At 37.1% G+C, this 13,723-nt stretch overlaps 1 protein-coding gene across 2 annotated transcripts in view; it reads right to left on the bottom strand.

The window, feature by feature from the left end:
• The window catches only part of PLCB1 (phospholipase C beta 1), a 646,359-nt gene that overhangs the window by 169,149 nt on the left and 463,487 nt on the right, over nucleotides 1-13,723 (bottom strand). For both annotated transcript variants that reach the window (XM_045528129.1, XM_045528130.1), the window contains one exon: nucleotides 1,233-1,379. In XM_045528129.1, the coding sequence (XP_045384085.1) occupies nucleotides 1,233-1,379 (147 nt within the window). The remainder of the gene's footprint in view (nucleotides 1-1,232; nucleotides 1,380-13,723) is intronic.

Here is a 13,723-nt window from a genome sequence, read left to right as displayed (position 1 = left end):
ATAGAACTCGGAATATTATGATTCTGACCAGTTGGTTTCAGAAAATATGGAATCCTCTTAAGATAGCCCATCCTGGCTGTCTGGAGGCTACATTGTGATTTCTGTCCCAAACTCATTTCTATTCTAAGCTCTTTTTCACCTAGTGTGAGATACCAGGCCAATGCTGTACTTGATGCCAATGCAACATGCATCTGAGCCATGAGGGAATTCCCTAAGGAATTCTAAAGAAATAATTGCTTAGTTGTCAGATGACAGAACCCTGTGAAATTTTATTGGATACCTCCATGGCTATCCAGTGCCTGGATCTCCCTAGTCTTTACATGCACCATTGCTGGTCTACCCTGCAACAGAAACCATACGCCCAGGACAATGAGTCACAAGTACATCAAAACCACCCACAAAGCATGAAGAGTATCTACAGCATGTAAATACCAAATAAGACCCCAGACTAGAGTTGTGCTGTGGGTATTAAGCCTGGCTACTTTATTTATGTTTGGATGATGAACTCTGTGAAGCAAGAGTGATATGGTTTCTAAAAAGCTCTCTCTCTCTCTTTTTTTTGTTACTAGCAGCAGATTTTCTACAAAGACTTTTTAAGGTTTGGGATAAGGGATCTGCCATACAGAAATTATTCTGGAAGAAATGTATTTTGGTCATAAAAACATTTTCAGCTTCTTAAAATACATATTAAAATTTTAATTCTAAACTATAGTTTACATATGTATAAGTATGTAATATATATGCATGTGTATATGTATATGTTTTAATATTTTTCTGTTTAATAATCTACCAAAACCATGGCAATGCTTAACTTAGAAAATTTTGTTTTTTCCTACTTTATTATAACATGTACAATGAAATATAAATTGTTGTTCACAGGTCAATTTGTTCTTGTCTAAAGTCCTATTCCACCTTGAGCAAAAAGCAATTTGCCTTCAGCAAAAGTTATTTAGGACTTCAGAGCCCTCCTGTAGATGAACACAGCCCAGAGAGCTAGGTAGAATCGTACATGGCACGAACTTCACTGAAAAATCAGTTCAGTTACACAAAAATTTCAATGGTCTGAAGATATCAGATATGGATACATTTTAGAAGATTTGAAAACTTAGATAGGATATAGAGAAAGGAAGATATTGTTTCACAAATTCACCTTAACTTGGGAACAACAGAAAGTAGAGATTGGTGCAATTTGGTGAGACTGGCTAACATAACAGAGAACTATAAACTTGTACCTGTGAGGTAGGTGTTGTGCGAGGAATTAATGAAATAGTGAGAAAGGGGCTGAGACATGTCTTCATTCAAATCCAGTTTCTCAGGTGAGACAACTCCATTTTCTTCTCCACTCAGATAGCGCATAAATCCATCCACGGATATCTGTCCTAGAGGAAATGAAGAGTTAAGAAGAATGTGAATGTATTCTTTTTTAGGGGGTGCTGATATCAAGTTGCTTTAATTTTTTTTTTTTTGGGTGGGGGTTAAAAAACTCTGGTAGTGTCCAAGGCAGAAGACAGTAGCCACAATTGCATTTTATTAATAGCACGGATAAACAAGAGTGTAGGATTCTGCCATTTCATTACATTTATCTCCAAATGTCACAGATAATAGTTATTAATATATGATCCTCACTGACCTTTCAGAGAATTTAAATAGCCAAACACCAACTTCCTGTTTTCAAATGTAAGACTGGACATCAACTTTAAGGACGGACACCAAAATGCTGTCAGTGCTTTCTCTGGGTGATAGATTTTGGGGCAAATTTCTAAATTTTCTGTTATAAATACACATTACTTTCATAATCAGTGAAGTTATGCACAAGTGGTTTTATTATTTAAGATGAAGTGAAAGTGTTTTCAAATAGTGATCTTTTTCTCTGAAACAGAAAATAAAAATGACCACAAATGAGTCATTCCTAGGAATAAAAAGCTGACTGCTCACAAAAAGGAAGTATTTTAATTTCACATTTAGAATGTTTTTACTTCAAATAAAAGAAATATGACTTACACTTTATAGTTTATGCAGATTCTATTTAGAAATTTTTCTTTTGTTGAAACCTTTCTGAGTTGACTAATGCTATTGAGATAATTCTTTTTTTCAATTTTATTGAGTTATAATTGACAAAAATTATATATATTTAAGGTGTACAACTTGATGCTTTGATACATGTATTGAGACAATTCTTTATTATAGTAAGCTTCATAGATACATAGAATCATCTTAACTATTTTGGTCCATCACCACAGTTTGTTTCTTCAACCTTAACAATCAAAGCCTTAAAATAGCACAATTGTGGGTAGTAAAAATGTTGCCGATAAATGTTGGTGGACAGCATTTCTCTTTTTTTCTTTTTGAATTTTTTTTGTTACTATAAAAGTGGTATATTCATTGAAAAAAGTTAGGAAATGAGATAAACAGAGGAAAAACAAAACCTTTTCTGAAGACTCTTATTTCAGAGGCAACCACCTTTACCAATTTTGGTATGTAAGCTTCCAGAAAAAAGTGTGTGTGTGTAATTCTTTAATGAAGCTATAATCATATACACACACACATATATATAATTACATATAAATAATTTAGTAACCTCCTTTGTTTGTATTAATTAAAAAATATATTAACATTTTCATGTGAGAATAAATTCCATGCATATAAATATTTAACTACAACATATAAAATATATACTTACATTGTATATATTAGAAAATACAACACTATAACATGAAGTAATATTCTATTATTATTGGTCGTTAAAGTTGTTTCTAATTTTTTCACTAGTATAAATGACATTGCATTGAATATTCGGATAGTTAAACCTTTGTACAAGTCCTTAATTATTTCTTTAGGATGAATTCCCAGAAATAGAATTGCTGATTCAAATAGTATGAATACTTTTAAGGCTTTTAATACACATAACCAATTTCCTTGCTGTTAAAGTTCTAGCAATTAACTTTCAACAACATAAAAGTACCTGCTTTTCTTCTTTTCACTCTTTCTACCAAACTTACAGGTAAAAATGTGATATCTAACAATTCTAATTTTTATTGATTTGAGCATCACTTACTGTTGAATGGTATGAGATGCGTCATCTAAATGGCAAAGCTAGCACTGACTATTGACCACAGTAAAAATCTTTTCATATCCAATAAATTTCTCAAGGTGACCGATGACTACTTTTCCCAAATTCTGGAAACATTATAGCTAAATAACCTTTAATATTGTTATCCAATAATAAATCAACTAAAAGAAAGAAATTTGGTATTGGCTCTTTTAAAGAGAGAAGCTATTTCATAAAAGAAAAATCTTCCTAAATGAACTTTTAAATGGAAACAATACTTGTAATATGAACTGCTTAAAAATTAACTCTAACACATACTTTGATAATTTCAGTAATGATATAAGGAAAAAAGTGCTAAGAAGTTCTCTTGCATTAGAAATGAGAAATAAGACATAAAGGTCTTTTTATTGGTATGTTCGTGTGAGACCAATTTTTAATAGATTCCATAGTTTATACCTCTAAATAACCATTACTTAACAAAGTGATCTTTCTGATCATGGTACCATTGATAATAACACTTTAGTCACTGCCATTGTAGAATTCTTTTTAAAATTCATCTACAGTTGAATGCATATATCCCTTTAAACTGATTTCAGTTTTTGGAAACAAATTAGAGTCAACTTAGAGCCAAAGCTATTTTAATAGATGGTTTAAAAAATATTTTGGAGTATAAAACTCATTTAGAGGTAAAATCTCATTTTTAAAAATCTAATTTCTTTGTAGTCTTCCTTATTTCTGTGACAGGTCCAGCTTGTAAAGTGCTTCTCAAACTAGAGTCTCTATTCCTCCCTCCCTCCTTTTTTCCTTTCCTTCTTCCCTCTCTCTTTACCTTCCATTCTTTTCACAAAGACTTATCAAACACCCACATGTGCTAAATATAAAGAAAAATAAAGCCTGCGTAAAACTCAGCATGTGCCTTCAAAGAGCTCATAATCTAATAGAAAAATAAGAACATTCACCTCTTGAAAACCAGGCATAAGCAACTCCTAACAGGGTGTTCTCCCTGGAGTCTACTACGATGCTTTGTGAACAGTAGGTGCTAAATCATCACTTCTTTTGGATGACTATTGTGATTCAAACCAGAAAATAAATTGTTTTGAAACCTGGAATATCACCAAAGGCAGAATAATCTTCTTTGATTCTTGTGTTCTGCTTAGGTCAAATAATATGAAATTGCTAAGATTTGATGTTTCTAACCTACACAAATGGCAATTTCATACAACTCAGTCTCCAACTACAGCTGTTCCTTAGAGGACAGGCAGTAAATGTTAAGTGTCTTCAGGGGCCAGGAAAGTAACATGACTGCTGGATGAATGTGCATACTCAGGGAGTTGTGCAGTGGAGAAAACTGGCAAGTGTACGGTCCTTCTAAAGGCATGCAGGTTACAGCAGCAAAGCACTGTGTGACCCAACACAATGGTGCTGAATTTGGTTCTGAGGCTGTCAGTCTGTAACTGGTATCTTTCAGGAATAAATATCCTTTGGTCTGATCAGTAACTTTTAAAATCATAAAAAACATATGCCAATAGGGCAGGGATGAAAAATTAATTTTTACTTTAGGGAGCTCATTGTCGGTGCCTTCTGGGTGCTTGTATTGAGGGAGATTCTGAACCACACTTGTGATTAAATTGGATGATTGTCATAAGTGCAGGACAGAAAGGTGAGGGTGTATATACACCATATATTTGTCATCCTCAAATGACAAAGTTGGATATTATGACAAGATATTGTGACAAAGGTCAAGGTATAATTTGGAACATGCCAGTTTTATTAAATTCATTAATAAGGAAGCCAGGAAGATGGCAATGCCAGTTCAAAAAAGGCAATGAGACACTGGTATATACACATATGTGTACATGTACATATTTTTTTGGTCAGCAAAAAACAGACAAACCAAAAACCATAACCTATACAGATATTGCTAAAATGAACATAAAGCTAGTTAATGTCCTACAGGTTCATTGAACCATAACCTTTTGGCTTATCTTCTCTGCCTTTAGTATTTCATAGAAATCAAAGATTTTAACACAATTTTTAGCATAGATTAAAATCAGTAAAAAATAGATGAATCACTATTTATGAGGATTATTTACAATTATATTAAATAATTTTAAAAACCACTATTGAAGGAATTTCCCTAACTTTGAATTAGAACAAATAATGAGTTTGAAGGGAAGTTCAGAGAGATTACCATAGCAGACTACAGGCGAGTAGACTGGAGGATCAACTTTTCAACCCCAAAGCTTTTCCTTGCTAACGAAAGGAGCAAATGCTCAAGATTTCTGATGCACCAAATGACTAGGCAGAGATAGGTCAAAGTCAAGAAAAGCCAATGAAAATGTAAACATGAAGAGTAGTGAGTTTGTAATCTAGGCATCAGCTAAGGGGTCAGAAGTTCATTTACAAAGATGCATATGTTTCGGCATAATGAATTAGCCTGCAAATAGTTCTGACTAGTAAAATCTTAAGGACAGAGAACAGACTCTCAGAGGATTTTCCTTTCTCCATATAATCTGCAGCTGGAATACTGCTGTGACTGCTGACTTAAAACCACCAGTCCTTTTCTATCAAGCTTGAACTGTTTGTGAAAAATTGCTTACAATTTTTTTCTTCTGGTTCACTGAGGCGCTTAGAAGAATGAAAAAGCTTGAGAATTAAGATAGCAAAACACATTGCTTTTCTAAACAAATTAGTAACAGCACAAGAAATCCCACTCCACTCCCGCCAGTGGTAACTGGTCAGGGACGAATTCCTTGACCACAGAATGAGTCAGTTATGTGGACACTTAAGTCTCCTCTAGCTCTAAACGTGTATGAATTCAAGTGGATTAATGATTAGGGATTATTACTAGTGAAATGAAAACAAAATGTCCCCTATTAGAATGAGATTATGAAACATCAAACCACAATGAAAAGCAATGTTACAATTTTCTGAAATAAAATCAACAGGAAGCGAAGTTAAGTTGAGAAGGATAAGGCCGGCTGACAAAGGCTAAAAATAAATTCACTTACATATTTTCTTAATGAAAGATGGGTATGTTTCCAACTGAGCACTCACTCATATAATGGCACCTAAAGAAAGGTCTTTATAAGAATATATATTGTTAATAGAAAAAAATCGTCGTTCCAACAGATGTCAGGAAGGCAGTAATTCAAATTCTGCTGTGACTTAACGAGACCTTCCAGGGATGCTTTAAAAATCATCCTTTAAAACTGTGCATGGTATCCAGTGACACTCAGCTGGATACAACTCATGCTTACAAGTGCATGCACTTGAGTATTTACTGGGGTAGGGGCTGCTCTGAAGCCTTCACTAAACCCAGGGCCATTCATGGGCTTTGAGGACAATGAAGAATGAGGAGAATCTGTGTCCAGAAAAGGTAGCTCTGGAGAATAGAACAGAATAATGGTCTAGAAGAGCTTTGGTCTTCTCAGTCCCAACACTTTTATCTATTGGCTTCTAAAAACCTACTTTTAATAGAAATTTCTGGGTTGACCCTATGGTTCCAGGCCTGTGGTCCAGGAAGAGCAAGATGTCTTACATTCACCCTAGAGCTGGGGCACTCCGTGCTGATGGGTATCAATGGACAAATTTTTATTGAGGGTCCATCTTTACATGCTAAGGGTTGAAAATAACCAAGGGTGTGTCCATCAGAGACTTTCAAGAAATTAAAAATATGGCATGTAAAATTCCTACTCAATTCACTTTGATGCTCAGTTCAGGTTTCTATTCATTGAGTGTAGTGTCCTAATGTACACATAGCCATGGAGTTTGGAGCTGGAGCCCACACTCCCAGTTAGTGGACAAACATGCTAACTTCATGTTGGCCACATAGGAACCTTCTGGATTCTTGGGGATGTAAATTTCAGAAATCTTCTGAAAGGACTAACTCACTTTGATCTAGTTCTGTTCCAGTTTCTCTTTCACCACTCTGCTGCTCAAGTCTGGCAGAAGATGGAAGAAAATCAGCCAGTTTTGATCACTGATGGTCTGAGTTTGGAAGGAAGGATTGGGAAGGGGGGAACGGGACCAGGGAGGGGGTGGAGTACTGAGTATGGCCAGTGAGTTGAATCACCATGGTGAACTAAGAAGCCACTTGTGTAATTTGCTCTTAAAGAACAGATACTACTGCAGGGGACAACTATACGGAAAACAACATGCAGCCAGAAGCCAAGGGCTGTTTTCTAAATTTGCAACTATTTTTATAGCTGCTATCCAGTGCTACTCTTACTGGGACAGTTAATAGAAACAAGCTCCCTTATTTCCCCTTGATTAGAAGCAAACTTTTCTTTTAGCTTTTGGTATTTACTTCTGTATCTCAAAATGATATGCTTATATCACTAGTTTTTTAGTTATCACCATGAAGGATGAGGATATTGCTCTTTCTTGTCTCTACTCCCACAGCACATATACACATTCTTCCCATGCTTTAGACATAGTTATGTTGTAATTTAGTTAATGTGTTCAATGTTTATATTATCACACCTATGCATTCTATTCGGGACTGAGTCATGTAATAACCTAACAATTATTTTTATTTTCATTCACACTTATTTTCCCTGTAGTTAAAAATTGTTTTAGATGGTCATCTGATTTTTTTTTTTTTGCACATAGCTCTAGTTCAGCTCCAAACTCTCCATCAGTCATCTCAACCTCTTTGTAATATGTTAAAGCACAAGTGTTCTCCAAACTATGTTCTCTTGAAGAAGTCTTCTCTAGAGCCTTTAGATCTGTTCCAATCTAGATTGATTAATTTCCATTTTCTTCACTTCCGTGCTGAGTCTCTTTTACTTTTTGTGTACCATGTCTTCCTCTTTCATAATTAGCTTTTTCATTTTAGTTGGAGCACATCTGACAGTAGCTTCCTGAAAACAGGCTTATGAATATTAAATTTTTTGAGGCTTGCATGTCTAAAACTGGCTTCATTAAACTTGCACACTTGATTGTTAGTTTAGCAGGATATAGCATTCTGAATTGGATTTTTTTTTTTTTAGATATTTTGTGGGAAAATTTGCTCCATTGTCTTTAACTTCCTGTGTGGTTCTTAAGAGGTTTGAAGACTTTCTGACTCACCATTCTAAAAACAGGTATGTGGTTTGCTGTGGGGTTTTTTTTGTCCCTCTGGAAATTTCTAGCATCTTTGGTCTCAGTTTCTTAAAATTTTACAGTGATGCACTTTGGTAGGGGTTTATATTGATGCCCTATGCTGGGCACCCTTTGAGACAGCTCAGTCTGAAAGCTATTGTCTCATTTGGGAAAATTTTTATGAATTATTACTATGGTAACTTCCTGTTTTTTCTTCTTTCTGGAATATTATTTGGTCAGACTTTAATTTTTTACACACTTTCTCTCTCATTTTTCATCTAATCTTTTTGTTCTAATCTCTAAAAGACTTCCTCAACTTTATTTCCAAGTCTTCTTTGAGTGCCTTTTTCCTGCTGCTCTCTTTTTCATGTCAACAACCAGTTTAGGATCTTTGACATTTATTTTAAAAATGAGCATTGTGTGTGTTTGTCATGGATGCAATATATTTGGTTATTTTTCTAAGGACATACATGAAATATGCAAATTTAAAGAATTCTGACTACATAGTCATCGTTTCCTACAAAGTTACTTTTTTTCTTCTTATTTTGGCTTTTTTAAAAGAAGTTTTCCTCGTATGTCTAGTAACTTTGAATTAACTGTTCATATTTCAAATTGGTAGACTAAAAAGCTGATTGGCTTTTTGAATGCATTTGGTGGCCTTGAAAAGTATCAGAGTTGATAAGGCGACATTGAAGAGGAATTGTCTTCATCTCTTTCAGAGTAATCGATATCTTTAGGTCTTTTTTCTTGGGCTGATCAGAGTCCTGAGAGAAGTTCTGCTTCATCTCTTCCCAGGAGAGTAAAGGCCTGGATGCCAGCATTGCAGAGCCAATTGGGGAAAGAAGGCTGGAGGTCTCAGCATTTAGTACACTTATGATCACTTTATCTCCTTGCTTTCAAAATGGTAGCCCTGCCTTCACCTGGGCCTTGTGTCATCCTCGGACCCTTTGTTTTCCTGTCTCCAGAGAGTAAACCTTTAGTCTTGCTGGTGGGAATTCTTACTATTACTCAAGCGGCTATCATCCAATCCCCTTCATTTTATGCCATATCTCCAATCCCACTTCCAGAGGAACCTAGCACCATCAGTTCCTGAGACTTTTAATAAGGTTTTTATGGAATAACTCAGTTTGGTTCCCATCTTTTCACATGGCTGATCTACAATCAGTTTCTCAGATCTGTAACAGGTGTAAACATATAGCCAGCTGCTTAAATTATGCGATTGTTGTCTCTTATCTTACTATGCTTGCCAGATTATGCCTTCAAAAAATCTATTTTAATGTAGTTTCAGTGTGGTCTCAAGAAAGTTCAATGAGATGAATATGTTCAATGCACCATATTTATCCTGAAGTTCCATGATTTTTCTACTATACCATACTGCAACTTTTTTTTTTAAGTTCAAAAAGTCAGATTCTTTGCTTTGAGGAAAAGCCCAGAAAAAAAAATAAAAAAATAAAAAGTCAGATTCCACATTCTTTATCTTTGATTCCAGTATTTTTAGGTAAAATTGAATCAGATTGGAGGAACATGAGGTCTTTTGCTTTGCCTAGACTTATTGTGGGGTTCCCTGGCCTTCTTTTATTTACATCTTTCTAATAAAGTATGCAGTGACAAATATCTCACCACAGATGGCACTGTATGGATAATTTGTCAGCCAGGTTTTCCTTGCTATATCTTTTCCTAAGCAGAGTGTAATCAGAGTCACGGAGGCAGCCTGAGCTCTCAGGGTACTTATGGGGTAGGAAGATGTTTAGATTCCTTGGCTTCTCTTGCTAACCTAACAAGCCTGCTTGCATGGAACAGGTACAGTAGTATGTGTGAGAAGCTGTCAATTCCCTAAGTTTCTAAAAGAGTAATAACTGAGCCAAGCTGACCTTTGATTTTTTGAGTGCTGATGACTTGTCCAACTCCCCTCATAGTGTTCATAGGATGTTTTCTTCATGACTTGATTCAATAGGCAGAAAATTACATCCATATTTGTAACTCTGTTTCCTAAGTCTCTCATGAAAAGTTGCAATTTGAGTTCAAAACACTGCTAGAGGTATTGATTGATTAAATAAAAAAAAGGAGACTTCAAGAACTAATTTCTAAAGGAGTGAAATAAATTGCATGTTCAATTCTGTCATAGTTGGGACTATTTAACAGATGAGCTATTTCCTCCCTCATCCTTCCCAAGTCCCTCTTACTTTTCTCCAAAACAGGCAGCAACAAAGCTCCTTTCCCAGAGGTGCTCCAGACAGTCACCAGCCTTGGGATTCCCAAGCAACCAAAACCAACAGAAGCAGAAATCTCTGCATGGTCTCAGAAGATAGACCTGAGCCTTACAGGGGGCCTCCTTGGTCCCCCCAAGACTGACAAGGGTTTGGCTGAACCTGTGGTTGTGAAAAGGATGATCAACTACTCAGACCAGAAAGGAGTGAGATATCTCAGGACAGCCAGCTTAAACCAAATGCCAGATTCCCCTCTGATGCCCAGGTCCTAAGAAAGCTCTTAGTACATAGATATCATTCTATGTTATTTCAAGATAGAGAGAGAGAAAGAGAAAGGTTTGAGTGCAGTGAGACTCTCCACAAGTGTCACCCTGACATGGAGCCTTCCCTGATCACCCCATACAAATAGTAATCACTTCCGCACTCCTATGTCCTATGGCTGCTTAATATTTCTCCATAGCATTTATCACCATCTGTCATACTAGATGTTTACTGGTTTGTTAGCTTTGGTCTCTTCCTATAAGACTGTAAGTGTTCTAAGGACAGAATGTCTTAGTTTGGGTTTCCCTTGAATCAGACTCTGAGACCAGGAGTTGGGTACTAGTTTATTTGGGAGGTGAGCTCTTAGAAACACTGATGGGGGATTGAGGAAGGCAGCCAATAATGAATGAGTTAGCAGGCAACTCACCGCCATGGGTAACTGGAGTTTAATCCATTGGGGGACCACTAGAAAACGAGATAGGACATGAACTTGAAGGTGATCCCATCTAAGGAAAGAGGGAGCGTGTATTTATAGACCAAGTTACATCAGTCACTCGTTGAGGACTGCTTTCAGGGGGATAATTCCCAGTACCTTTGGCCCACTGCACCCTTGGTAAGGGGGATTCTGGCAGCCAAAGAAAGCCTTTAGTAAAGAGATGCACTCAGTGGAAAGTCCAGCCAGCAGGCAGGCTTTCCTCAGTTTGATGCTGATCTTCAGCACTCAGAACAGTGCCTTGCTTGTAAGTATTCCATAAATATTAGTTGAAAGAACGATTGTTTGAGTCCATAAATATTCACACTTATACACTGATTCATATGAGTCAATTTGTGTTTCATTTTGGCAACTGAATCTCTCAAACTAAATTGTATCATAAAAGTGGCAATTGGGAGTTCAGCTGTCAACAACACTGCAAAGGATGGAGTAAGAAAAAACATAACAGAAATACAATGACAGCTTACAGACCAGAACCAAGAAGCCTGCCGGCAGTGACTAATGGTGATACCTTGAACGTCAACAAATGTTCTTGCAGGACAGGAAGGACTTAGGGAGTGCTAAGTCCCAACCAAGAGTCTTAGAGACATTGAAAGTTGTATCTCTATTCCCTACCTCTGCCTAGCCCCTGCCAGAAGTACTAATCAGAAAGCATTAAATGTCAAAAGCCATTGAAATAGACCAAAGAAGGGGACTAGGATAAGTCAGAATAGGGCGAATCTATCCTTAAATAATAGCAGAGTTGATTGTACTTCATTCCATCGCACATGGCAAGCTACCCGCTCTATTGACATCCTCTCTTCTCTGCTTCTTTTGCTCAGCCCTGGCAGAATTTCCTACCACATTTATGAGTAAAAAGTGTATCTTAAAAAAAAAAAAAAATCCCTAGTTCTTCACCTTCTACCCAGAAGTTCATGAACATGACTTTCAATAAGGTCAAGTAGCACAAGCTGATGCTACTACTGCACCCTTGGTAAGGGGGGTTCTGGCAGCCAAAGAAAGCCTTTAGCAAAGAGATGCAGGCACTCTGTGGGAAGACCAGCCAGTGGGAAGTTTCTGCAGTTTACTGTTGATCTTCAGAACTCAGGACAGTGCCTGGCTTATAGGTATTTATACAGAAATTTGTGAGCTTAGGGATGGGTCCTCAGCACCATAGTCTCTCATAATACTCCCTACGAGTTCCACGATCCACAGGAGGGAAAAGCACATAAGGTGTGGTCGAAAGTTAGTCCCTAAATAGATTTCATGGCACGTTACTAAGGTACCTGGAAAGGCCCGCAGTCAGGCTCTTTCTTGCTCTGTGTTTTTTTTTTTTTTTTTTTTTTACCAGGATGGTTACCTAGGAAATGACCCCATCACAGCACACGGAGCTGCTCCTGAGCTAGTCCTGAAAGCAGATGTGAGGCTGCAGCAGCAAAGTGCTAAAGAAAAAATGCTGCAGAAGTTCAAGGAAAGAGAATGTGGTGGGCCATCATTATGTACACCGTACTTAAGGAAAAAAAAAAAAGATTCTGACTTGAAAGGAAAGCGCAAGGAGGAAAAGGAGACAGAGCGCCTTTGAAGAGTTTGGTGAATTTGCTCTGTGTCCAGTACATTGTTTAACAAACCTTTATGGATGTGTTGCTGACCGCACGCACATATTAACTCATTTCATCCTCTTAGTAACTCTCTCGGTGGGGACTTTTGTGACTATTTTACAGATGAGAAACCTTGCTCAAGGTTGCACAACTCCTAAGTGAATAAATTCAGATTTGAGCCTGGGAAGTCAGGCTTTGTGTCCCATGCCTTTAACTCCACGCGATGCTGCTGTACAAGACACCATATATCATGTAGTCATAGGAGAAGTTAAATAATAATAATAAATACAATAGGAACTACTATTACTGAGCACTGACCACGTGCCAGGCACAGGAATCTTGTGAGAGAGGACTTTTTAATTCCCATTTTCAGTTGAATAAACGTAAGCTTAGAGAGGTAAGCGATGCCTGAGGACACAGGGGTCCACAGTGTGACAGCTGTCTCTGGAGCCCATACCGGGGCGACGGAAAGACAGATGGTGGTGGCTGTGACGGATGACGTCTGTCCGCACAACTCCCAGCACTGGCCTGGGTGAGGCTATGGACCCTGGGGAGGAGAGGGCCTCGCCTCCTGGGCATTTTGGCTTCAATCTGGGCATGAATCCTAAAAATAGCCCTGAATAGAACCAAGGACCGAGTTTCCTCATGATTTACTTATCTCTCTAAAACGTGTTACTTTAAATCTTCCTGTTTAAAGAAGCTGAGATCCTGCGGACAAATGACCCATCTGGCAGAGGCGTGAGGATTAGCTCTTTGATTTTAATTTGTCTATCAAGGTCCAAAATTCTTTTCCAGACTTAATTTACATTCTAATCTCCGCAAGTCATTTAAAGGTGTCCTCTAGCATTTTTTTACACTCCAACCCTTTCTGTTGTGTTTTATTTTTCTTCCCAAAAGAAAAATAAAACACCATCGAAAACCTGTCATGACAACAGGAGGACAAAAGAAATGCTAAACAGAAGAGGTGACATTGTTTTGTGGATTTTGTAAAAAATGTGCAAGTTAGCTTTTTAGGAAGTTACACAGCCAAACAAATGCAAGTAACATCTTC

This window comes from Lemur catta, chromosome 17 (assembly GCF_020740605.2).
Source record: "Lemur catta isolate mLemCat1 chromosome 17, mLemCat1.pri, whole genome shotgun sequence".
Lineage (NCBI taxonomy): Eukaryota > Metazoa > Chordata > Mammalia > Primates > Lemuridae > Lemur > Lemur catta.
The sequence above is the reverse complement of the archived record's forward strand: the minus strand, read 5'-3'. Positions and strand labels throughout refer to the sequence as shown.